The following is a 27,004-nucleotide window of genomic DNA, read 5'->3' on the forward strand; positions in this document are numbered from 1 at the left end:
CCGGGAACAAAAGAAGGGAAAGAAATGAGCGGGCCTAGGGGTGGGTATTGCGAGTAGGGTTAGTTGTTCCTTCCATCAAGATGCAACACAGGAAAGTATCGTTAGGGGGAGTTGACAGTTGCCTTTGTCTGAAACATGGACTTCTGCTTCCAGTCGAGATACTAAATGTGCAGTTCTTTTTTTTGGCAAACGAAATTGTGTACCCAGGGGAAAGAGCTGCAGAACGTGTCAAGATCTGCTGATTATAAGGAGTTAAAAACTGCATTTTCTTTTCCGAGATTGAGAGTTTGAAAAGCTGGACTGAGCACCACTGCTTTCCTAGCCTGTCCGCCTCAGGCTGTTGTGTTTTCACTAACATTGTTCATCTGAGCCCTTTAAATCCCTGGGTTTACCAAGTAGTATCAGCAGCAGGTGCAGAATGAAGATTGTGAAACTCCTGCCTGTGGATGTAAAGCATTTGCTTCTTCCCTTACATTATGCACTCACCAACCGTCCTTTCTCTGAGTTCCTGCCTTGCAAACTGGGTGTCGTCAGCTCCGAATGCTGTTTGACTGCTTGTTCTTTTTTTATTATTATTCTCAGGTGTTTTAAGGAACTGGAACCATGACGGACTCCAAATACTTCACGACCAATAAAAAAGGTTAGTGTTATGCTGGTGCAGTGGATTGGAGGTGGTGGGTGGCTATTTTTACACAGCTTTTTTAACTGCATGCAGAAGAACTTGTGCTTTCCTGTTAGCTCTGTCCCTGTTTCTTGTCTTAATCATCCAGGGAGAAACTTCTAAAGTAGGGCACATGGTGACAAAAGACAAAACTGATGTATTATACGGTTTTGTGCTGCACAAAATGACCCAAATTGCTGCTTTCTCAAGGATCAGAGAACAAAACATTGGGATTTGAGTGCATATCTGGTCAGAGAAAGTTTTAGTTATGGACTAACAAGTTCAAGACTGAGGATGGTTGTTCCGTTGGGCATCACAGGATTAAGTTGATTGAGAGACATTTAATATTTAAGGTATAGGTGTATATCTTTACATCAAGCTGTTGCAAAGATAATGGGATTTCCTATTGCCGCTTCCTGCAAAGCTGCAGTGCTTCGTTTGACTTTCCCTTGGCTGTACCGTGGGTGTGGTGGTCACCTCACCTCAGGACAAACTGCTGCTGTTAAAAATGGGAAGACAGGAAAGGATCTTTGGGGACATTTTACCTGTTTACCTGTTTCAGCAGAGGACTTCTGCTGAAACTGTCTCAGGCACATTTTATTTGTCTAACCTGTTCTTAAACAAAACCATGTTTATCCCAGCTCTTGCTGGTTGCAATTTAAGCCTGGTATTGCTCATCTTTCTCCAGCAGATGTGGAAAATGGTTTGTGTTAACCTCTCCTTTTCAGAATGGCTGAATGTTTCTGATGAATGCTTGCCAGTGAAAAAACTACAGTGTTGATCTATTTATGTTTCATTAAGCTTCAGAATGAGCTCATAAATAAAGTAAATGCAGTTCACATCTTTCTAACGAGCAGCTCTATCTGTAAGTTCAGTCCTAAAGTATCAGGCAAGTTTTTCTGGGATGGCTGCAAGAGGCCAGCCTGCACGGTCTGAGCTCTAGTGAGCGCACTGCTGCTGCTGGCTCAGCTCTATCATTAGTGCTGCTGATCTGACAAACTGGCATTGGTGTGTAGGAACCGAAGGTAGAATGTATTTTGTCAGAGATATTTTGATATTTGTAATGTGTCCTCAGCCTGTGGCTTCCAGTGGGAATATTGCTTGCTGTCCTTCCTGGGGAAGCTGTCTGTCAGTCGAAAGCACTATCCTTCTCACACCCCTTGCTCTGTCTGGAACAGGCCTGATAAGCTGTCTTTTGCACGTGTTGCTTTATTTTGCCACTTTTGTGATCCAGCCTGAACTGACTTTCCACTTGGTAATATCTGGAAGAATTAGTGTCATGGAAAAGGCTGCTTTGGGAACCTCAGAATCCAGGCAAGCTGTGTTACTTGCTGCTCTTATTAGTAGTAGCTCTGTATTTCTAGCTTGGGAGGAATTTATTCCACTGGACTAAATCTGTGCAGTCCTGTTTCTGCCACTGTGTATCACGACATTTTGGCTACACTGCAGTCTGCTGTTTTCTCACGGCGTTTGCAGGAAGCAGGTGATGATGAGCAAAAGTTAAAAAGTCTGGGCAAAATTCCTAGCTAAGTTAGTTTTTTCTTGCAGGCAGTAATCTGGCGTCTCCAAATATCTTTTCATCCTGGTTGTATAATAGTTGCCTCTGAGAAACAGACGCTACAGTGATGTGGTTTAATGTTCTAGAAGTGGGAGAGCTGCAACATGCAGTGTGGTTCTTGTTAACTGCTTTTTCATTTGCAAGTTATAGCCCATATCATTCTCTGAGTGCCGCAGCTTTGCTTCTTGTTGAACCACATTCTCCATAAGGTCTGACAGCTTCCATGTGTTGCTGTACCAGTTTTATGGGAACAACAGGCTGGGAAAGTAAAAAGTCACTTTTAAACTATCCCTAAAGCAAGACCCTTTTCTTCTCCCAAGAGGCTCAATCTGTTTTGTCTTCTGCCAGGAGAGATTTTTGAACTGAAGGCTGAACTCAATAATGAAAAGAAAGAGAAGAGGAAAGAAGCTGTAAAGAAGGTTATTGCAGCCATGACCGTGGGGAAGGATGTCAGGTAAAAGCAACTTTTCTTGCACCTGTAGCAGCTCTGGTTCTCCAGGGACTCCATCGGGTGTAGTGGCACACATCTCTGGAACAGCTTTGAGTTTGTCATCTCGGCTGGGTAGCGAGGCTGGCTGTGTCCTTGCCTATGCTATGCCTGATTCACAGGTTTCTCAAGCTCTTTCCTGTTATTGAAAGCAAAAGAAAAAACCATTTTCAGTGACGGTTTAGCTAGGTGCCTATTAGCCCTTTTTATTTAAAAACTCATCCAGAATTCAACCATTTAATATGTCACTTTAGATGATGCTATCTCACTGCTTGCTAGCATGGATTTTAGTGTTAGGAAGGTAATTCCAAGTGTTTTTCTTAGCCATATTTGTCATAGCATAAATTTAAGCTACACTTTAAAATGAATGTTTTTTTAAACTGAACCTTTACCTCATAGTGGCTAAAGGACACAGGCCTTCTGCAACACTGTCCGCAATACTTTTTTCTGTCTTTGAGGCAACCAGAAAAACTTGCTTGAGTGAATGCTTTCTCCCTTCCAGCTTCTCCTGTTACTGGAGTCTATCATAAAGTCACAGTAGTCCTGGATTTGTGGCAGTGTGGTCTGTTGCCACGGAAATTAATATAAGGTTGCAAATTTAGCATCATGACTTCATTGTAGAATGAAGGAACAGATAAACTGGAAGGAAATAAAAATAATCTTTTTGGCTGGCAGCACTTGCCCTTCACCTTTAGATCTCTACAGCATACCTGAGAGCTGCAGATATCCTTGTGTAACTCCCGGTCTTCTCTGCCCTGCTGTTTACAGATTGCCTCTTGATATTTGAGTGAAACTCAGTTTGTCAGCATTTAAGCTCCTAATGACTCTAGAGTTTACTAGTCTGAAATTTGGCAGGTTCTTTGTAAATGTCCTGCATTACCAAAACATTTTTAAGCAGCTTCTTTTCTTGTGGGTTCATTTCCAGGCCTGGCATGGTAGGGTTTTCTTGTTCGGTGAAATCCCCAATTAAAACACTTTTAGGAAATTGCATTAGCTTCCGCTTGTTTCAGAACGGGCTGATGTTAAAGCCCTAGAAGTGTTTAAATGATAAAGCTATTAAAAAAGCCATTGCAAACTGTTTTGGGAGGGAAGTTGACCTCTGGTTAGACAGCAGAGTACTTAAAGTGGAACTCTAGTTTTCTTGGCTTTCTTGGCTTTCTTGATATTGTTACTATCCCCTTTGCATACCATGTAATATCACTGCGTTTTCCCTGTTCTTGCCTACTGTTGTCTGTCCAGCTCTCTCTTTCCTGATGTTGTGAACTGCATGCAGACTGACAACTTGGAGTTGAAGAAGCTGGTCTACCTGTACCTGATGAACTACGCCAAAAGTCAGCCAGATATGGCCATTATGGCTGTCAACAGCTTTGTGAAGGTAACTTGCTCCCACGGCTCATCAGAAAACGGTTCGGCGCAGTGGCTGTCACCACGTCTCCTTTGTCCGTTAGTCTTTCTGAGCTGTTGTTTATCTCTGTTTTTGTACTTGAGTCTCTGGACTGAGCGTGCTTGTAGAGGAGCAGAAAATAAAGAGTTGGCATGCTGAATCCAACAGATTTGGGTCCTCTCTCTCGCTTGCTGCTGTTAGTTATTGCAGAGAAGATGACCCCGTAAGTGGTTATGAGACAGCCTTCTCCAGGAGAAGCTGCTTCTAGCGTTTTACTAATGATCATTAAAGACCAACTTCTGGTATTGGATAACAGAATTTATATTTTCCATCTTCCAGCCTTTGTAGTATCTCTGTCATACGGGTATCTACTTCTTGTTTGAATGTTTCAGTTGTGCTCCGTGTGGAAAACCTTTATCTCTGGTGAAAGGGAAAGATGGTTCACTGGAAAAATAACAGCCTGATCGCTGTATTGCCTTTAATTCTGTTGTCAAGTTGCCTCTCCTTATCTAGGAAATGTTATTTCAGTCCCATGTTATGTAAGTTAAAACCAGGTGCTTAGAGGAAGTTTGAGATTCCTCCTAGAGCATTATAAAATCCAAGACACTGGGGAATCTGATCATGTTTTAAGTTTCTAGCATGGTGCCTGAGGCTGAGAGAGTTGAGAAGACCTAGGCTGTGAGCAGGTCTGCTCTTCTGGCCAGAGATGTCCTGCTTCCCTCTCTGGAAAGAATATTGTTGTCTGTCATGTCTTTAAAGTGTAATTGTGTTAGAAGGGACTAGCAAACAAACATGATATTTTCCAGCTTCATGCTTTTCTGTGCAAGAAAATGTCTGATGTCCCTTTTGGCAAGTTGAGGGACAAGTGTTAGCGAAGAGAAAGTGTTGACACTAGTCTGCACTAGCTCAGCGCTTCACACGCAGTTCACAGTTCAAGGTGTTGAATGCACTGGTAAGAGACGTCACTTCTCTTGTATGCGTTAAAAGTGATGCGTTCAGGTGGTTTTTGAGCTGTAGGGAATTTAAACAGTGAAGGGTAAATGTACCTTGTGGTTTTGTAGGTCATCCTGCATCCATCCTTTTATAGGCTGATTTTGGAGGAGTGTTGCTCAGAGATGTAGATGGATTGGATGCATGGAAAATTACGTAGGCTTGAAGTACAAAGTGTTAGATTCCCTTCTGGTTTTTTGTTTGGTGTTTTTTGGTTTTTTTCCCCTCTCATCAGAGAAGCACCTCTAGAGCAGCCTTTGCCTAGCGCTTCATATGTTGCAAACTTAAGGGGTGCTCGTGTCTAGAACTGATGGCCTGTGAGAAATGGACCTTGATGACTTTTGCATTGTGTTTAATTGTTGACTTTTCCCATAATATTCTCTTTCTCCTTTAAACCAGTAAGGCTGGAAACCAGTATTTTATTCTGCCTGAAAGTTGCCTGTGGCTAGCTTTTGGGTGGTGAGAGCTGCCTCTCTAGCTTAGCTGTACTTTGGATTTGGCTGCTAGATCGTGTTGAAAGAAGCTTTGCCTGGGGAGAACCAAGGGACACAGACATCACAGTTTTGGTATTTTACAGGCTGTCATAGCCTGAAAACATCTTGAGATGGTGTAGAATGTTTTTGTGAACCAGTAAGTTCCACCTTTTATCCCTGATCTGAAATAATTGCCTTTTTTGGGGATGTAATCAGAGAGAATGCTTTTTGTTTGAAAAAAGAACAGCTTGAAGATGTCAGTGGCTAGAGATGCAGATTCATTTACTGCATATTCTGTCCCATTGCAGGACTGTGAAGACCCCAACCCTCTCATCCGTGCTCTGGCCGTCCGTACAATGGGGTGCATCAGGGTGGACAAAATCACAGAGTATTTGTGTGAGCCTCTTCGCAAGTGTCTGAAGGATGAAGACCCTTATGTACGAAAGACGGCAGCTGTCTGTGTGGCAAAGCTGCATGACATCAATGCCCAGATGGTGGAGGACCAAGGATTTCTGGATTCTCTGCGTGACCTGATTGCAGACTCCAATCCCATGGTAATGTATCTGTCCTTCCAGCGCATTGCTCGAGTTTGTAATGGGCAGATAATCAGAAACGTGAAGGTGCTTTAATTGCAATTGAGGCACCGCGATGAATGCATTGGTTAGAGAATGCTTGTTGCCTCAGAAAATAGGAAATACCTTCTATTCTTAGATCTGTTTGTGCTTTTGCCTGTCTTGAGTGCTGCAGCAAACGTTTAACTTCCTGGTCAGATTGGTCAGGAGAGCAAGAAATAATCGATGCTGCTGCCTTGGTGAGAGCTTGTAGCTGTCGCCTTCCTGCAGGCTTTGGCTGCTCTTGCAGTAAGGGATTGGCTGAGTTAATTCACTAGTGCAGGTAAATCCACTGGCCTGTAATAAGTGGGGAAAATCAATGCTTATGTATTTAATAAAGTTAAATGATTTGTCAGAGCAGGGGTGGAGATCAAGACCAAGAATTTCACAGGAGTAAGTTACCTACTAAACCAGTATGTTATCATGGTTGACGAAGGGTCCGTTTCCACACCAGGCATCTTCCACTATTATTTTGTAGCTAAAATATGGTGGGCAATGGATTGAAGTGCCCCACTGCATAATCCCTTCATTCAATATTTTTTCCTGTGACTTGCCAGAATCCAGTGAGCATACCGATGTTGTCGTAACTCCTATCAGGAAAGAAAACTTCTGCACCTTGGTTTACCTCAGTTTAAGGATGTGACTGCTACTTTTTTAGCTCTCTTAGAGCACAAATCCGATTGACTCTGCTTAAAGATATAATTTCACGTTGTAAGGGCAGGTCTGACAGCTCTTTCTATGGTGCATGAATCAAACCACATAAAGCAAATTGCTGTCCTCTTATAGCTGTCTTTGGGCAGCTCTGGAATAAGTCAAGTGCAGGTGGTAAGGTACCATCTCCTTTAGTAGGAGAGCGAAGGCTGCCGATTGCATTTCTTATGGCTTTGTAAAGACAGTAAAACTAAAGGTGTCTGGCTTTCACAGGCACAAGTCTGTGAGTGGTGGTGCCTATCAGAAGATAGAGGCAGCTATTGCCTCTGATATCCGGCTCTTTTACAAGCTGTTCTTTTTGTATGCCTCCCTGATTTTTATTTTTTTTATACCAGGCTTCTGCATGAATATTGATGACTACTTGAAGATGCTCTCTCTGTCTAGGCAATTTTGAGGCATATAGGGGAACACCTGCTTTTTTTAATTTAATGTTGAGGTTGTGCCTTGCAGCCTCTGAAAGTACTTGATTGGGCTGTTTTAGTTCCACTTAAATGCTGGCCCCTGGCATTCGCTAGCTCACAGGCAGCAGTGGAGTGTGCTGTGGAAAGGGATATAACCTACTCTTCTCCTAGCCTTGGTTCCAACTGTTTAATTTTCTTCTGCTGATTACAGCCACATAGATATGAGTTGAGGAGCTCAGGCTGAAAAGATGTGGTACTTCAGGAGAAATTAATAAGATTTTGCTTGCCCTTTCAGCTCATTGATCTCTATGGAACTAACTGTTTTGGTAAATAAACTATTAGCTGTTATGAGAGCACCGACACCTATTTCAAAAGTACATTAGCTTAATACTGACTTAAATGAATGGAGAGAAGAGGAGAAACTGCAAAGGGCAGTGTATGCTCCGTTTGCTAAATAAATGGCCAAAAGTAGCATAGGGATTCCTAATAAAACATCAGGACAACTAATGAGCTCCTTGATGGTAATGAGGATGGGCTGGGACAGCAAAACCTTTGCAGCTGCTGCAACTGATTGCAGCTCTACAGCTACTGAAGCTGTGCAGGATAACAGTACCTGCCTCATGTTGTACTCACCTGCTCTTCCCAAAGCTGAGGATTCACAGCAGGAGACTGCAATTTGGAGGAGTGATAGTGATGAAGAGGAGAGGCCTGTGGTGTGTTTTCGGATCTGCAGACTTTGAGAGCATCATGTGGCTGGTGTTCAGTGTACTGGTTTCCCAGATATTTACTGTAGATGGGGCATTATATTCTTGCTTTTTAAGGGTGCATGAGGAGAGATTTTTATCAGGTTTGGGGCTCTTATAGCTGCTGACTTAATACAATATTTAATCTGGTTACAATTTTTAATAGATACAGGCATTCCTTTTGGTTAAGTTTATTCCTTTGGTCCCCTTTGAAATTCATGCCTTTGTGGCACAGTGATTCCCTCAAAAGTACAGGAGCTATCCACCCCTAATTAAGGTTTGTCGCCTTAGTCAAACCATCCAGCTCATTGCTGCTTTCTCCATGTGAAACTCCAGTGGGGGTTCTTGATGACCAGGAGTTGTGTTTGCCAGATAAGTTATATTTGTGTGCAAGTTGATATTTATTAAGGTATTTCTCCATGATCGGGTGGAATGCGGCCCTGCCTGGAAGCTCTTTTTAAGTAAAATGTACGTATCAGTATCGGCTATCAAAAGAAAGATTACTGAAAGGCATCGTACAGATGGAGCCATCCTTATGGCCTATTCCTCTGTAAATGGTGTATCTCAATCATTGCAACCTGTTATCTAAACTCATTCATATGTATGTTATAAATGTTTCTCCTCTTTTGATGCCTTGTGTAAATAGGCAACATTAGACACTTAATGAAGCAGAATTTTGTAGACAGGAAATCCACACTTGTTCTGTCTTCTGAGAAATGAGGATTTTGAGCAGGAGCTGAAAAACTCCGGTTGAAAAATAGTCTTCAAGAAGGGTTTTATTAAGGTTTTGTAATTGGCTGCCTCTAGCACATGAGCAAGCACCAGGCATTCTAGCTGGGTGCTGGGTAGAGTAACAACTCCATCTGTGGCTTGCTAATTGCCTTGTAATTGTGCAGAGATCAGGGTGCATGTTTCTATCAGCTCAAATCACCCTCATCATAATGATGTCTGACTCAGCTGGAGGTGACCTGGTCAGAAATGTTTTGAATTTTATTTTTTCCATATTTTTGGACTAATAGTTTTATTATTGTAGAATCATGCAAACAGAGATTGGGGATGTTCAGGGCATTGCTTTGAAGTCCTGTTGAGGTGCTGTAGGTGCATAGCCAAGGTGCTTTTCCCCCTTTATCTGGGTTTTTTGTGGTCAGGATCTGGCCTTCATTCAAATACAGCAATATGGCGATCTTTAGAACAGGTATAGGATTGCACCCTTCCAGAGGAGCTGGCTGTAGTTGTGATTAAAGGACTGACAGCCGAGCCTGGTAGTTCACCAGCTTTTTCTGAAAATTCTCTGTGGTAGCTTTGCAGTTCCTCCTGGATTAGTTAATTCAAACTTCTAATGGCATATATATTGATATGAATATATATGGCAAGTTACCAGATGGGTTGGTGGCTTACTACATGTCAGCTCAGTTATCTGAGATGTCTTACCTTGTGCGGGCAACGGGCCAATAACACGTACAAGGGCATGGTTCAGTTACTGGGTGGTTGCACTGCAGAAGTTTGATTGTGGATGGAGTCTTTAATCTCACTTTACAGATGGGCCTAACATGCTTGTGGTGCCCTTTGTCACTTGGGATCCTGCTGAAGAGTTTCCCTCCATAAAGGGAACCCTCATTTCTTCCCAGAGCTGTCTTAAGGCAAACCTTCTCCTTTTTTGCTGTACATTTCTGTGCATGAAGCTCAGCAGAGCCAGGTCTGGATGAATATAAAACTGGGGTTTGGCTGCTTTGGGCTGTCAGTGTGCTGCTGGACTTATTCAGTCCTAAGGGCCTTTCTTGGTGGTAACTTTGGTATAGCGCAACTCAGAAAGCATGTCCTCCCATAATCCTCGTGTTGTTCTAACAAAATACGGTTTCAGTATGCCATCCCGGGATTTTTGTGTACTCCTCATACACGGGGTGGTGGGTTACTGCAGAATACCATTCACACCCAGCAGCAGCAGCAGCAGCAAATAGTGGGGTGAGAGAAGTAGGTCTGTTATACACCTACGGATGGCCAGAGGCTCTCTGAAATCTTGGACAACCTTTTTTTTTTTCCTTTTCCTGATACTGTCTTGTTCTGACAGTTGTGAATTGGACCTAATGACTGCTCATCGTTGGAGCAAGCACTGAGCCCTGGTGATGCAGAGCAAGACCAGGAGATGGCAGCAGTTTAAAGCAGAACCAAAGCTGTTGATCGTTAAGACACCTTACTCTGTAACTAGTTCCCTCCTGGCTTTTATCATTGCACTTCTTGGTTTTCTTCAGGAATGTAAATATTAGCAGAAAAACATAAGAGGAAATCCATCTTAAGCCTTACTGGTCTTTTAGTATTTGAATGGAACAACCTTTCTCTCCAAATATTTTCAATCCTCGACATTCTAGGGTAACTTCTAACCCATGGAATAGTTTTCTTATCAATCTGCCTGTTATCCACATAAATTAAGTTAGGTTGATGTCACCTTGTCCCAGTTCTTTTCTAGGTGCTGTTGGGTTTTTAATTCCTTCTTGCAGCATTTCTTCTTCCTTATATTCTGCGTTGTCACTGCGATGCACTGGATCAAAGCTTTCACAGGTGTGGCTATTCTGCTCCTGTGTTTTCGTGGGCTGTATAGACATAGCACTTATGTGCTGTCCAATAATATGTCGTGTTTTATACCATCTACACATCACCATTTATTGGGAGAAACACTATTGTGAATCAGGATGGAGTAAACTGAGATTACATAACAAGCTGATGAGTAAATACACTAAATGTGTAGAATATAATTAAACTCTTTTGTTGTCCCTGGTTTTTTTTTTTTGCCTTTAGCATTTAATAACCTGCCCTAAGAAGGGAATCTATTGAGCTCTGACAACTAGAGGTGGCGAGGTCCGTCTTGATCTAATCGGAATTCCCTCTAGCAGTATTGAGTTTCTATAGTTCACAGACTAGACTAAAAACCTATCGATGTAAATCACGGTGCTTTCTTGTCTCTCCTGGTGTGACTGCAAGCCATGTAGGTTCCCTCTCTGCCAGCCAGAACTTCAGGGTGTATGTTTGGGCTTCCTGGATGACCTCATGGAGGAAGAAGGTCCTCATTTTGTTCTTTCCTACTAGCTGGCAAGCAGTATGTCTTTCTGAGACCACGTCCTGAGGAATGAGCCTGTTTAGAAGCAGAAGCAGCTTTTGCCTCCTGGGCTGTCCTCCGCTGCATGCTTTGCAGGAATTTTATCCCTCTTTCTTTGTGTAATAAAGCTGAGAAATGAGCCCCTTGCTGAGAAACTGTTGGTGGTCCTCTGAGTCCCAAAAGGACTTTGTAGGAGGCAGCCTGGGATGTGGGACTTCTCTTACACAACAGGGAGTGGAACATCACCTTCTTCATAGGCACAGGAAAGCACTTATTCCTCATGGGGAAACCTGGACTTGTCACAGCTGTGTTTTTTTCCCCCTCTGCAGCTGATGTTTTATCTAGTACAAGGAGTGAACCACCGCTGCTGGATGAGATTGTGATTCCTGTTCATGAAGGTTGTAAGGACTTGAAAATTCACACCCTAGTATGGAGCTGAATATTGCTGGGAGCTGCGGGCTGTGCCTCTGCAGCATGTTGGGGGCTGCCTCCAAGATACCCTGGCTGCCTCACCGGCCATAAAATGTCCTTCTTTTCAGCCTAGGTGTTGCAGAACGAAGGCTGGATCTTGAAGTCCCCCAACCATGTCTGTGTTGGTTCTGTGTGTGGTTTGGAGTTTTCTTAAGTCTTTGTGCTGCAGGTGGAGATAATATTTCCTTCTGGGAAACACCTGGTGGCATTTGTAGGCATCAGTAGGCAGAATTTGTTTCCCCCGTGTTGGGTATGTTACAGTGAATGAGACCATTGCTTAGGGGCTAATGAAAAGTGGTGGCTTCACTTTGGGGCTCTTTATAGGGCATTCCTGCTGTTTACATGAGGCTGCCCAGGAGGGAGAGCAACAGTTTTTGCAAAGTTAGGAGACAGCTAGCTGTAGCAAGCTGGAAATTAAATAAGTAGAGGTTGCAGAGGAGACTATAAAACAGTGTCTGTGTTAATGTATGTGGTGGGATGCTTGAAAAAAGCAATATGGGAGATTACCAGGGGAGTTCAGAAGCCAGCTTGTGTGTCTGTCTTGCAGCAGTCAGGCTGCAAAGATTTAAACTGGGGGAGAAGGGAGAGCTGCTGTCTGTAATCGATGGCATGGCTTCTGGTTAGCCACTCTGACTCTGCTTGCTCTGCCTGTGGAAACCCCGTTCAGGCTTTGGGCTGAGCTCCTGCAGCTGCTTCGCCAGAGGAAGGCTGCAGTCTGACTTACGGAGTAGATACTTTTTTCTCCAGGTTGTCATCCTAAACAGGTCTGAGGGAATTTCAGGCCTGCATGTGAGACCTGATTTTTTTTGTTGTTGTTGTTTGGTTGGTTTTGGTAGGCTTGTGGATGAGGGATGCTGGTCTTGAGCACTTTCCGTAGAAGCCGTGCTTTTCCCTTCCTTTTGAATACTAGCACTCTGGCAGAGAGACACAATGAGTTTGTATGATAATGAATGAATTTCCATGACTCTGCAGAGTCTGTCCTCCCAGACCCCTCATTTATAAAGCTTAATTGACAAATTCATCCATCAGAGACCTGTCTCCTTCCAGTTACTGCCACCAGTATGCGTCTAATTTCCAAAGTGTTAGTCTTGCCCAATAGATCATTCCAGCATCTCTAGTATCAATCAGAGTGCTGGGGAATTTTGTTGACATGTGTCTAGATGTTACATTTTCAATCGGAACAGACGCTTCTAGCTATTGACAAGCACCATTTGTCACAAAACGCTGTGGCTATGACGTTTTGTAACTCCACACCCCCTGTTTTAGGGGTACATAAGGTTTTTGTTGATGCTTAGCTGGTGCCTCTCTTCTAAATAGCTGCTTGGATGACAGACAGCCCTCTTTGCCACTGGATGGTGCCAGTGAGAACCTCTGCAAGGAAAATTGCAAAGGGCCTTGCAAAAAAACCTGCAAAAGAAACCTTCCTGGTGTATGATAGATGCCTGATCCAGGCTGGGATCAGACCACGGTGCGTTCTGGAAGAAGCATAAGGGGTTGTAGACCCTCGGTGATTGCCTACAGAGCTTAGTTTCCTGCACTGGGGGGGCTCAGCTGGGCCAAGGAGAAACCCTTTGTGTTGGAGCCATCCCTGAACGGCTTCTTGCCCACCTACCACACGAGGTTCAACAGTTGGGGGAAGCATGGTTTCGCATCTCACAATTACACATTCTGATTTTGCAAGGACATGAGAGCAGGAGTGGTGTTTTAGTCTGCCACAAAGCGGCATTTTTCTGCAGTGCATAGTAGGAGCAGGGAAGTGCAAAAACCAGTTAGGGCAAGCACACTGTGGGAGGCATAACACTTTGACTTCCCTTCCATTGCCACCTCCAGAAAAATTCATCCCACTTGCAAAAGCAAGCAGGAGATCTTCCCCACCCAGGCAATTTTTGGGACATGGTCAGGAACTGATCATGTATCCAGCAGTGCGGTTCCAGACTTTTAGGCACTAAAGTACAACCTCCTGCAATGTAATTAGTGGAAGATGAATGACTTACCCAGAGCCCTGGAAATCTGTGACAATTAAGGCTGAACAGGTGAGCTGTTACTTTCTAAGACTATTCATAGGCTTGGGATGTCTGTCTCCCAGGGTTTTAATTTAAAGCCGTACATGTTACATGCATTAATGGTATGAGAGGTTCATATAGGTTCTCTGACTTGCCTCCTTGGGCCATTTTAGTAGTTCATAGACCATTTCTAGGGAAGCGAAGTAAAGGGGGGCTTGTAGATGAAAGATATAATTAACATGAGCAGAAGTAGGGGTACTGTACTCAGGAGAGCGAGCTTGTCTGTGTTGGTACCTGTTAGGGACCTTTCAGGCACACAGCATCGTCTGTGGCCATGAAAACAAGTGGCCCTGTGGAACAGGCTTCCATGTGGATGCCCCTAATATCCCATCTGGGAGTCTGTGCTTAATGACATGGATGTAACATGCAAGCTCAGCGTGCTCTTTGCAAATGTCAGCACCTCTCCGTTCTCGAAAACATCACGTGGTGCCTGGCTCTCTTGAGGGTAGGAGCCTCCAGATATGTGGGGAAAGCTGCCTTTCCTCAGCATCTTTTCAGAGCCTCTTAATTTTTCCTCCTTTTCTTCATTTTCTCCTCATTTTAATGGGATGGTAAGCCAGAGGTTCCTGTTTTAAGCAGCAGAACGTTGTATTTCATTAACTCCATTACACACTTGGTTTCATTTCCAATTAGCCTGGGATGCTAGCAAAATAATCTGGTTGCTTTGACTGTTTGGTGTTCTAGATCTGCCTAGCTTCCCTCTTGTCCCCCCACCCCCTGCAAAGCTCTTCCGTGTGGGTTGATAGGCAGACACTCAGGTTTTCACCCACCCCCTTTCCTCCTTGTTGATGTGTTTTATACCATTTGCTCTGAGCTAAAGGTTTGAGCTGCCAGAAGGAATAACTGGCAAATCAGTGTTCCTACCTCTGCAGCTCTCTGCGAGGTCGGATCTGGTCTCTCTGGCTGCAGAGGGCGTTTGTCTGTAGGTGGGTTTAAAAATGTTGGGTTCTTGTTAAATCTGTAATGTAGTTTTAAGTGCAGGGTTTGTTGTTTTTTTTTTTTTTAATAAGAGCCTGTGAGATTTAGTTATCCTCATCCCAATGACACTTCTCTGAGAGTCTAAATTTGTTGGGAAATTCCAGCCAAAAAGCAGGCTTATTGTCATTTGGCTCAACTATGCCCTGATGGGATGTTGCTGTGACTGCATTTGAATAACGTTGAACTGCACCCAGGGTGAACTGATTTACATCAGTAAGCCAGGGACCTATTATTATTATTATTAATATTATTATTATTATTATTATTATAAAATCTTCAATCTGCTCTGCATTTGTACTTCCTAATTATTTTTTTTTAGGCTGATTCTCACTGGTTGGTAGCTGTTAGCTTAAAGACCATATTCTTAATTGTGAGTCAAGTGAGGCATTTTGCCATGGAGTTAACTTATAAGTTTAAGCTTTTAAAAGCTTTTCCTGTTCAGTAATTGTTTGGGCTCGCATATCTTTGGCTAGATGGTTGACCTCAGTTTTTTTTTTTCCACTATTTTTCAGAACTAAAGACTATAGTAGAGGTTAGTTTCTTGTCCTTTTAGTCTCCTCCTTCCAATCTGTGAAATAATTTATCCAACTCCTGGTTGGTTTCTCATCAAAATGAACTTGTTGCATGTTTTGAAACACAGAGAATACTTTGCTAAAGAAGCTTATGGCTTTTTTTCTTCAGCCAAGGTATGGCATTGGCTGTGAAACTTCTGCAATTCCATGGAGGACTTTGTGCTATACCACTGGTAAAGCTTTAGCTTTACTTTTAATATGTCCCCCCAGCAAGTACATCATCATTGCTATTTATTTTCAAGGTAAAAAAAACAACCTGTTCTGTAAGTTATTTTATCACTTTGTACCTTGTACTTGCTGTTCAGTGCAGTTGGACTTCACTATCTTGTGTTGTTCTGTTAAGGAAGAAGTATCAACCAAGTTGAAGACTTAAGGTTCAGCTTTGATGTTGTAGATTTTCTTTGGCCAAAACATCTTTCTAAATGTTTCCAATGACACTTGTGTGACTGCCAAAGTGTATACGAGGTTACCAGGTGATGCAATACATGAATTGGTGTTGACTGGTTCTTAATGGACTTTTTTCTCATACCTGAGTGATAACTGTTAGTATCCCAAACTGCGGACAATGTGTCAATCTTTGTTTACGTGTTGCCTGAGCCATCACTTAGTGAGAGCTGTCAGCAAAGTAGGAGTCGTTGCGTACTGGAATGAAACCATGCAGTGCCGGCTTGTATTGCTCTATGTTCCTGTCTCGTAATGGAGCCAATGGCAGTGCCAATGAAGAGAGGTGAACGTGCATACTTGAACCAGTGTTTATGTTGGACTGGTTCCTGAAATCTGTTTTCATTTCAACTGTGCTGCGGCTGTGTAAAAAGCCTTGAAGATGCTAATTATTTTTGTTGGCATACCATAACATATCAATATGTTCAGTGCAAATCGCCAGCAAGTACTTTTTTTTTTTTAATAAATGTTGCTTAAAGTTTGAAGATATTCCCCATCCCTTCCCTTATCCCCTTTTGCTTCATTTATCTTCTTGTCACTAAGTCGACAACAGCACTGTTCTGCTAAGGTAGAAGGTGAGGACCAGCTGTAATTGGGGACTATGAGATTGTATATCCCAGCCCGTCCCCCAGAACTGAGCTGCCACCAAACATTTCACAGCCCCTTCCAGTCCTTTTTTTGTAACACCCGGGGAGACCCCAGCCCATACTCCTAACCGCATCTTGCTATCTGACACTTTCTCGTGGATGCTTTTAATGGAAACCTGACCTCTAGTGGGTTGCCATGTAGTGTCCCGTCCTCAGCTTTGCTTTGGACACTTGCATTTATGCTGCCATGCTAGTTCCTGGAAAGAGCACAAAAAGATTGTGAAAGCAAGACCTGGTTCGCAGCCGGGTCTCTGGGCTGGAGCTGCTGCGTACCAGGCAGCCTGTGGTAACAGCGTTTCTGTGCATCCTTTGCCTGTGGCAAACTCAAAGTGATAGGCTTCGCTTACTCTGCCAGGAAAGAAACTTAAGCGCAGCTGCTTTGACTTGTACTTGCCCCGGGGTTTAGGACATCCACATGGCCTGATTACCGCCACTAAGGTAGCGCCTGGCAGTGGGAGTGCATTTGCCAAAGCTCGGCCCTATTCCTTAGCACAACTGACAGGTACCTTTCTGCCATTTTTTTATTACTTTAATTTTTTTTTCCAAAGTCCTCATTTCATTTTATAAGTCCTTTTTCATAATGGTTTTGAACTTTTCAGTTGCTTTTATGATTTGTCTTCACTTGTGAACTTCCAAAATATAATGAAATTAGAACAGTATTTTACTTCAGTTTTATGCTGTGTCACATTAACCATTCAAGAATTAGGGAAATTAAATAATGGGAAGAATAAGCAGCATATCTTAATAAGTTACTCATTAAAACAGTACAAGAAGACAGCAGTTCTGATTGCTAATGATTTTGGTGACAGAAGGCTCATTCAACTAATGAAATTCATAAAATCTTGGATCAAAATCCTATCTCTGACCTCTAGGTGTGAAATGCAAAACAATCAACATTACTGTGCTTGTGCAATGACTTTGGAATATATTGGTTTAACGACAAGCAGTGATGGGAACGATGCAGAGAATTTTCTGGTCACGCTGTTCTTGTTTTCAGTATACTGCATCAAAAGCATCTTTAGTCATCCAAAGAATCAGACAATTTAGATAAGATGTTTCTTTGCCTTAATCCCATAGAAAATGGTATAAATCTTCATTTTAGCAGGGATGAATTGTGAGTTGCGCTGGACATGATATACATTGTAAAATATCCTGAAAATGCCTTTTCATAGGGTATATCAGTTTTGTGTGTCAAACTCAGGCTTAAATCCCTTTTCTAGTTAGTTAAAAAAATAAGACTTTTGTCTCGTCTGCAAATTTTCTATTTTTGTCTATATATTCTGCAACTCTTCTATTTTAAAAATCTCCACATGGCATCTGTTAGAATAACTGTTGAACTTGAGTATGGAACTAAGAACTAGAAATTTGTGTTGCACTCCCACTTCTTGCTCTTGTCAAGCTGGACCCTGGACCTCCTCTCTGCTTCCTTTCATCCATGCTTAGAAAAGAGAAGACCTTATGTAGTCTTAAATGTAGCAAGAATATTTTCAGTGGTGAGTTGTGCTGGAGTGCTTGCTTTAAAGGGACTCTGGAAAGTAGACGAATGGATGCTATGGAGACTATTTGGGATTGAAATACGTGTTATTAAAAATTTGGTAGGAGTTGTCCATTTTAGGGAAATTATGTGTTTGCTTTCAAACTGGGTGACCTGACCTGACAGAATTGCTACAGAGCTGAAGGCTGCCTGGCACCTGACATCTCCTCTTCCCGAGGAGACGGTTCTTCTCATTTCTCGGATCTCATTAAGCAATGTGCCACAGGACTGCCAACGGGAAATTAGGCAAGAGGCATCCATTCCTGAATGGGTAGGGCAATTAGAGGTTTTGAGACCTTGACTATATCAGTTGAGCACCTCCTGGAAGTGGGGGGAGATGATGCCTACTTGAAGCAAGCCAGGGCGGGTCTGGAGCCTGCAGGAAGGTGAGATGTTCATGTTCACGTGGACACTCTCTGGTGCCATCTCTAGCTCCCTCCAGAGTAAAGTCTCCTGTGAGGTCCTGGTCCCAGGTCCCCGTTCTGTCCAGAGGCAACTTTAACTTTTGTTTATCTTCAACAAAAATACTTTCAAGTTGTAATTTCTCTAGCAAAATGTTCTTTGCACCTGTGCTGGCTTTTCATGTTTCCTGTGTGTGTCAGCAGCCCTCTCCTGCTGTGCTGCTATTCCTCCACTCCTTCCCCAAGAGACTCTTCAAATTTTGGCAAAGAGCAAGGTTACAGTCAAGCTTTGGGCTCCTCCAGGTTGTCTGTGAGGTTGTACTGGGTCCCTGAAGGTTCAGATGACTGACGCCGTGGCTGCTGCTGAGCAGCTGATAGCACACACCAGGATCTCCGTGTTTGTTTCCCATGTGTAACCTATGCTGAGTTAATCCCTGCCAAGCCACTGGTGGCACGCTAGCAAAGACCGCATCTTCTTGTCTCTTCTCCCAGGTGGTAGCGAATGCTGTGGCTGCCTTGTCGGAAATCAGTGAATCGCATCCCAACAGCAATCTGCTGGATTTGAACCCTCAGAACATTAACAAGCTGCTGACAGCTTTAAATGAGTGCACAGAGTGGGGCCAGATCTTCATCCTGGACTGTCTGTCCAACTACAACCCCAAGGATGATCGCGAAGCTCAGAGGTACGCTTGTTCCTGCTCTTCGCACAGGCCATTTAAGGTTATTCAGTAGCAGGGTACTTGCAGGCTTCTGGCAGTGTTGCAGCTCTGAAAAGGGCTTGTAATAACAGGGGTCTCTGTTCAGGTCTGTAACAGCACAAATAAGACTTGAAGTAAAAGAGGTTTGAAAGGGAGGCAACTTTGGGTGGTTTGGGCTGATGCTGGAAACCGGCCCCTTCCCTTTGCAGAACCACTTTCTCTGTTTATTGTTAGCTGCTTTTTTACTTTTTTTTCATTTAAAAGGCTAGTTCTTAGAGGAACTGGCACTGCCGAGAAGGGATCAACCCAAGACAAAACCTATAACAATGGTTGACCCATCTGGAAGCATCGTTTGGAGGATTTTCGGTTTTAAAGCAGTGCTTTCAAATCTGGTTTTGCTACTTTGAGAGCCAAGAAGCCCTTATGGGTTTGAGGGCTTCCAAAGTACTGCAGGTCTGAGACCGGACTATTTTTTCCAAGTGAAAACTAGTCTGTGATATGACAGAACTGAAGATAAAGGTAAGAAATAATTTTTCTTATCACTCCAAATTCACCCTTGTGCTTTTACCTTTAGCTGCAATGACTAAACCTAAATACAAAGGCCTTAGGGTTTAAGTAGTGGGGTGTTAATTCATGCACTTCAAGCCTCCTCCTCGTCTGTGTCCAGAATCACAAAAGGTCAGATTCTGTACCCAAGAGAACAAAGAACCAGCAAGGAAAATTACTTGGAACAGGGGAATTCTCAGACTTGATCTATTTCATGTAGATGATGTGGGGATGGAAAGGGAGGAAGGGGCACAAGCCCACATGCAAAATCCTGGGCAGGCCTTTTCGAATTTGATGGGTTTCTTCATTGACTGTTTTTTGAGGCACAACAGATAATCCACTTTTTTAAAAAAAGTCTGCCAGTAGTCTTGCTGATTTATTTTCTTTTTTATCCACCTCCTTCCCCCTTGTGCTCTGTTTCTGTGCCAGAAACCGCTATTAATGAGTGCTAGAAACCTGCAGAGATCTCCAGGGTGTCAAGCCAGTATTATCCTAGCTTTGTCAGAAAGGGACCTCTAGTTTGAACAACTGTGAACATGTCCTGGTTCCTCATCCGTAATTGCTCTGAAGAGTGGTGTATAAAACTGGATGGGCAGTAACTACTTTTACTCCTTTGTATGGAGTTTAGCTCTCGGAGCCTGCCTTATTTCAGGTAGGAGAATGACAGCACCTAGTTTTATGTAGTGTTCTCCTTCCCAGCAAGGCCGGCATCATTACCCCTGTGCGTGGGGAAACTGAGGCACAGAGGGATGAAGCAGCTTTGGCATGCCAGGTGACCTTGGGCAGCAGCAGCCGGGGACTGCCCCCGGCTTTGACTTACAGACTCCTCTGCTCTTCACTTAGCCATGCTGCTTCCCTTCCAAGGCAGCTGAAAGTAAATCTTTCAGGAAAAGAAACTTTGAGGCACAGATGGGAATAAGATTGTTCTGGGTTAGCAATATGCAGGAGGGGGTGGGAAGAAACTTGACAGATGCTGTAAGAAAGACCATATGAACCCAAACTTCCTTTCTGCTTGGGATGGGTTGTTTAGGATGCTGTTGATTATAGGATCCACTGAGGCAAGTGATGAAGCTGAGACTTGAGAGGGTATTTAGGTCACTCTTTCCCTATATCTTCAGCGTAGCAGAAACCTTTTTTTGCGGAAACAAATGGTTGAAATGGCAGCAAACCTCCCAAGCAAGCCGGAAGCATGTATCACCTCCGAATGATTATATGGGGGCTAAAGTGTTTTTCTGATAGCAGTTTTGTTAAAGTTGTGTTTGTAAGTGACAGACAAGATCACAGAAATAGAGAATACCACCAGGCAAAAGCAGAAAAAGCTAATAACTGAACATGCGTTGAGAGCTGGAAGAGTTCCTGAGCTAACTGTGGCAGGAGAGAAACTTGAAGCTGTGAGAGAAGTTGTTCTTGTTTGCTTCCTGCTGTGTTCAGGAAAGCAGGACTTTGCCTGTTCTTTGTGAACAAAACCAAATCAAAGAAGTGTCTGAGGAAGCTGTTTTCAGCTATTACATTTCCTAAATCTGGATAAGATCTGAAATACTTGTCATTATGAAATAAATGTGAACCCTTTCTTGGTCCTCTATCTCCAGTATTTGTGAACGGGTGACCCCTCGGCTGTCTCACGCCAACTCAGCAGTGGTGCTGTCAGCAGTGAAGGTCTTGATGAAGTTCTTGGAACTTCTTCCGAAGGACTCTGACTATTACAACATGCTGCTGAAGAAACTTGCCCCTCCACTGGTGACCCTGCTGTCTGGAGAGCCCGAAGTTCAGTATGTTGCCCTGAGGAACATCAATTTGATTGTGCAGAAAAGGTAAAGCCTCAGGGGGGTGTTATTCCTGGGTTGTCGAAGGGCATCTGGTTATCTCAGACCTTCAGATGTTTCCACATGCACAGAACTTCATTTAATCCAGGTTGAGATCCCTCGAGGGACGGATTAAAGTGTCTGATGACTCTGGTAGCCTGAATTAATTTTCTTTACAGCATACTTGTGATACCAGTATCATACAGTATCTCTTTACCTGCCTTTTTCTTCACCGTCTTTTTAAAAGCAGTAAGAACTGCGCTCATTAGACTATAAATCAGATTGCAAATAAGGAGGAGGGTGTAACTGTACAGTTCATAGTGACCTGTAGAAACTCGATGTGCCTATGCTATTCTCTTCAGCATAGAAGAACCAGGCTGGTGACACAGTGATGTACAGTGGGTTGGTTTTTTCACCAGTTTACTCCCACATGCATGTTTAAATACTGTTGTTCCTTGCTGGAAAGGTGGGATAGGTTGGATAGCACTTTGATTTGTATTCAGGGCAGAGTTACTGTGCACTGACATCTTGCAAGTGAAAGCAGAAAATGAGTTTGTAGGTGGGTTTTGCATTGAGATGAGGGTGTTATTCTTTCACTGAAAACACTGACATCCACTGACTGTCTGCAGTGGTTGCCTCAGCAGTTCAAATGGAGGAGGTAGAGATGTAGGCATAGTTAGAGAGACTTGAATTCTGCATTTTGTATTTAAACAATCTTTTTCTCCAGCCTTCTAACTTCCTTAAAATTGTTGTTCTTGTATGTTTGTTTGCATGTCCCGGACACAAAATGACACCATTCTGTTTCTCAGCTAATGTTTGGGTAGATTTCTAAACAAATGATACCTTTGCTTAGGATAGAGCCCATTGTTTTTAGCAGTCTTGAGTGAAACAACGTTATGTTCCCTCCAGGCCTGAAATCCTGAAGCAGGAAATCAAGGTGTTCTTTGTGAAGTACAACGACCCTATCTATGTCAAACTGGAGAAACTGGACATCATGATCCGCCTGGCTTCTCAAGCAAACATTGCCCAGGTCAGCTGAGGAACTTCTGATGTGTTCTGCATGTGTTTTGGGGATAGAAAACCCTCTCATGGTCCTTGCATGAGGATGTATGCAACTAGTGCTAGTGGTGTCCTGGCTTTTAGGCATCACTGTCCCTGGTATAGTGATCTACTTAATTGGAGGTGTTGGAGTTTTCTCCGTAATTTAAATGTTAATAGCATGGTATGTCTTGCATCATGACCGCTAGGTAGATCTTGTTTTACAGATTACAGTTCCAGGAGGAGAGCTGATGTCTCCTGTCAAATGAGTCACTGCTGGTGCTGAGGTTGGAATGAGAGGCGTGTTTCAAGTGAGAGAGGTGTGCCTGTAATGGAGGCTTTCAGAAAGGCCAAACATTACCAAAGTGTGAATTTCAAGTATATTAGTTAAATTGTTAAATGCTTGCGCAGGCACTCTTCAGAGCTAAAATAACCTTTATTTTGCTTATCTTGTTTCCAGAATGAAAACAGCACAAAGCTAAAGCTAAACTGAATTGAGACTGCTTTACAGTGTAAATTCTCCTTGGATCTGATGTAGTTTTAATCCAAATTCCTTTCTTAAAGGAAGCGTTCTCAAGTGCCACCCTGGCCACAAGACCTAACGCTAATGCAGAATGATTAATGTCTCTGGTTAGTGCTATTGTCCTATCCTAATTGTCACAAAGCAGTTTCATTTAATGTGACATTTTTAAGCAGCTCCCTTCAGCTCTCTCCTCTGATGCTTTTTTGGAACAGAGCAAGGTAATTCATGCCGCTTTTGTGCTGGGGACCTGGAAGACATTTTAAAAATCAGTTTCTGTGAGAATGTATTCAGCGTTTTCTATTTACTCTTGGTAGGCTCCATACCAATTTTAATGCATAATGTTTAGATAATGCAGGTTGTTAGGATGAAAGGCACTGGTGTCTGGAGGGCAGAGTCTGGAACTGGGATCTGCAGACTAATGAATGAATCTCTTCCCGGTTCTAAAGAGGCGTTCCTAAAAACAACCCAGGCTTCATCAGCAATACGTCCTGAAATGAGACCCAAGGAGAGCAGGCTTCTTCCCGCATCCTCCCTCTGCGGCTTGTCGAGAATCTTCATCTCCATGCCTGTTCTGGACCAAGGCAGCAGACTAGTTGAATCCGAGGCACTCGGACTCGGGCAGTATTTGAAAAGCATAAGCTACTAAACCAGGGTGCTCTAAGTACTGTGCAACATAGATCATCCAAGGAAATAATAAAACTTCAAAACACAGGTGTCCTATCTGCTCCTTGCAGATTTATTTGTCTGCAGTCTGGCCCTTCAAGGCCTCTTTATCTTGCCATTGTTCTGAGCAATTGGCATCAACTAGAGTTTTTTCAAGCAACTGTCTCGCTTTGTGCTGTTCACCTCTGCCTTGCAATCTATTTGTGACATCACAATGAAATCCCTGATGCACGTTTGACATGAGAAACTGAAACAAATGAGATTTGGAGGGAATGTAAATTGTGTAGGGTCTTTCTTTTAAAATCGTGTTTTCTAAGCTAAGTGATTTGTTTAAGAAAAAGTAGCTTTTTAGTTAGTGGTCTGTAAGATCCCAGCAGGTCCTGGTTTAAGCCCTTGTTCAGTTTCCATTAACAAAAAAACTCAGACAAAATAGTAAATCTTATTCTTAAGAGGGGAAATATTTTCACATTGTTATTAATCTCTGTATAGGTGTTCCAGGGTGTCCTCGGATCACCTCTGCATCATCCTTTTGGATCCAGTAGGGATCCAGAGGTTCATCTCAGCACAGAAAAGGAGAGATCAAAAATGGTTGTTGCTGAGGGCTTTGCGTACGGTGAATGTAGAACGATAAGTACAATAAACCGTACGTAAAATCTATGTGCGTGGATGTGACCCCTACTTCACTGTATTTTCAGTGTAAAAAGGAGTAGCAACATTTAAGTTTGGCAAGGCTGATTTTGCCCCCAGCTTTTGTTCAGGGGAATTTGAAAATAATCTAGATCGAGCCATCTTTTGGCTTTGGCCAGCCTAAACCAAGTCTTGCTGTCTAATCCAAGCCAGTGGGTTTCAGAGATAGAGATTGATTGCGGAGTTTGACTGTGTTAGCTTTGAATGTGTGTGGCTGGCTGTGGCAGAATACATCCTGCTCATGTTCTGGTATTCAAGTAGCATCACTTGTCAGAGTGGGATGTTCTCTCTGTGTGACCCCAGGGACTCACGTTGGTGCGCTTTCTCTGCAGGTCCTGGCAGAGCTCAAGGAATACGCTACTGAGGTGGATGTGGACTTTGTGCGCAAGGCTGTCCGAGCAATTGGGCGCTGTGCCATCAAGGTTGAGGCAAGTATCTGAAACTTGAGGTTTTCTGTGGCTCTGTCTTCAAAACCAATGATGGGCTTCACCATCTCATTCCTACGTTACACAAATTTTCTTTGTTCCTCTGTTAGCAATGAAGTGACCTGGATACATCATGCTCGTGGACAAAGCCCCGGCTGAACAGGAGGGCTTGTGTGCTCCAGTTGAGTACATCACAGGAGGGTGCTGTGCCCCTCTCAGACCTCAGCTCGCAGGCAGAGCAAGGCAGCTAAATCATCCTTGATGGAACATTTTACTGTACTGATTTCAATGGAATAATGACCACTTATCCATAAGGACCTCCTTTAATAGCTGTGGCCTGACCTTTTGGAGGGGGAAGGAGAAGAGATTGTGCAGAGGAACGCAGTATTATGATGTTTTGTGTCCCCCGTTTCAGCTGAAGAGAACACATGCATAGAATTGCAGAGATCTGAGGCACTTAAGTGCAATTTGCACAAACATAGAGTGACCCTATCTGCTTATCTAGTGTTAGAAGTGTGTATAGCTTGTAGCTTCATTTGGAGTGTGATCTCTTTAGCCTAGATGCTTATGCAAATAAATTCCCAAGAACCTCTGCAGTTATCCAAAACAACAGTCCGAAATGTCCTCTGCTGGTTGAACATCCACCAAAATGCTTGTAATAGAATATTTTTATTTTTTTTTTAGTGATGTCCCTGTTAATTTCCCTGTAAATGAATCTGGTATGCCTGACAGGAGCTCAGAAAGCCTGTGAAGAGAGAGAAGACTTATGCCGTGGTGTTGGTACTTTTCAGTAAACTGATAACCAAGTGTAAAATGTCACATAAGTGGTCTAATTTCAGCTGAGCTCATTTAGCAAAAGCTGAAGTGTGTTCCCATGAGCATTGCCTAACACCAGATTTAAATAAAAACCTAGTCGTGCCTGGCTGAGTACAGTGTCAGTGCACAGGTTTCCCTTGGTTCAGCTAAACTACTGTAAAGAGGACTGTGTCTGTGTAAAGAGGACACCAACTTCTGTCCTCTTGAGAGAATTGACTGCCCGTGCAGCCTTCTCTTCCTTCCTTCAGCTCTTTAAAGGCTTATCACTGCTATGGGCTTTCTTTTAAGCATGGCCCAATAGAGCAGGTGATCGCTGCCTCTATTTCATGTCTGCAGTTCAAAATACCGGAGTGCTCCTTCCATGTTGCATGCAGGCAGGATGCTGTCTGGATGGAGCCGCAGCAGTGACAGTAGAAAATGCTCTTCAGCATGGAAGAGAGCTACTGAGAAGTTAAAAGAAGCTGGTGGTGGCACTTTCTGTAGCAGCGCTTGTGCTTTAGTTCTCAGTAGGGACTGTCTCGCTAGGATTTGGCCATGTGTCTGTCCTAGTTTCACATGGAAGGTGGTGTATTCCTGTAGGATCAAGGTGGGTTTAGAAGTTTTTACTCTGTCCTGCTCTCATCCCCTACATTCTTTCTTCCCATCCCTGATACCGCGACAGTCATATTCAATATGCAAAGGACTAATAATAAAGTTCCAGCAAATTTGCAGTGACCCTCTAACTATGAATTGTGTCTCTCAATAAGTAGTGTTAACCTTGATTTTTTAGCAACACTCCTTTGAATACACTGCTGCTAAAGATGAGGTCTGTTTTACTCCTCTGACAAGAGCCAGATTTAAAGAGGGCAAATGTAGAACAACTCATTACAGTGTCCTCATCTCTAGGTTAATCCCTGTCCCCAGTGCATCTGTGTTTACTAGAGGCTGTTTGCACTGTGAGTTATGACTAATGGAAGAGCATTTTCTCAGCCATCAGTGTTCAAGTTCCCAAGGCTTAGAAATCTGCTTTTTGACATAGGGCACAGCTGGCGGGAGCTGTTGATGAATGAGTATTCACGGGGAACCTCGGCTCTGCCTTCAAGGATCCTACCTTTTTGTCTAATTGTCTCTCCTAGAAGAGTAAGGCAGTAAATAAAGTTGTCTGCTGTGACATGCGCCGTAGAGCAAGTGTTGGCACTACCTTTGCTGTGGAGCAGTACATGGTGCTAACAGCAGAGGTAGCGCTCGTTTTGGAAATGTAAGCAATACCCATGCTGAATAGCAAGGCTGATGGATTTTGCCCAGGCTTAAGTAGTGACATTGGTTTGGGGGGTGTCAGAACAGCATCATTTTGCATGGATAGACTGGCTGGGCTCAGAGTTAGCTTGAGTATGTCGACAGCAAACTGTGTGGTGTAGCTAGACTTGACAGCACGAGGTGAAAGTATCTGGCTCGTGCATTGGTTTGCTCCATTGACAGCACTAGATGAAGAAGTCATCTGACGCTTTGATTGTAAGGAAACAAAGCACCACTCCTATGGGAAAAGGAAATGAACTGGATGCAGGAAGAATGGTGATTCCTCTGAAGCAAAGGAGAAGCAGAAGAAGCCA

General features: G+C 43.3%; 1 protein-coding gene across 3 annotated transcripts in view; it reads left to right on the forward strand.

Annotated features, from left to right (window-relative positions):
* Window positions 1–27,004, forward strand: part of AP2B1 (adaptor related protein complex 2 subunit beta 1) — an 80,817-nt gene that overhangs the window by 3,905 nt on the left and 49,908 nt on the right. For all 3 annotated transcript variants that reach the window (XM_087752126.1, XM_087752129.1, XM_087752128.1), the window contains exons 2-9: window positions 583–640; window positions 2,568–2,673; window positions 3,946–4,081; window positions 5,862–6,107; window positions 18,710–18,900; window positions 21,051–21,272; window positions 22,173–22,293; window positions 24,507–24,602. In XM_087752126.1, the coding sequence (XP_087608252.1) occupies window positions 604–640; window positions 2,568–2,673; window positions 3,946–4,081; window positions 5,862–6,107; window positions 18,710–18,900; window positions 21,051–21,272; window positions 22,173–22,293; window positions 24,507–24,602 (1,155 nt within the window). In that variant the 5' untranslated portion in view covers window positions 583–603. The remainder of the gene's footprint in view (window positions 1–582; window positions 641–2,567; window positions 2,674–3,945; window positions 4,082–5,861; window positions 6,108–18,709; window positions 18,901–21,050; window positions 21,273–22,172; window positions 22,294–24,506; window positions 24,603–27,004) is intronic.

The sequence above is a fragment of the Nipponia nippon genome, unplaced genomic scaffold, assembly GCF_047370975.1.
Source record: "Nipponia nippon isolate SJK-2023a ecotype South Korea unplaced genomic scaffold, ASM4737097v1 scaffold_15, whole genome shotgun sequence".
NCBI classification, from domain to species: Eukaryota; Metazoa; Chordata; class Aves; order Pelecaniformes; family Threskiornithidae; genus Nipponia; species Nipponia nippon.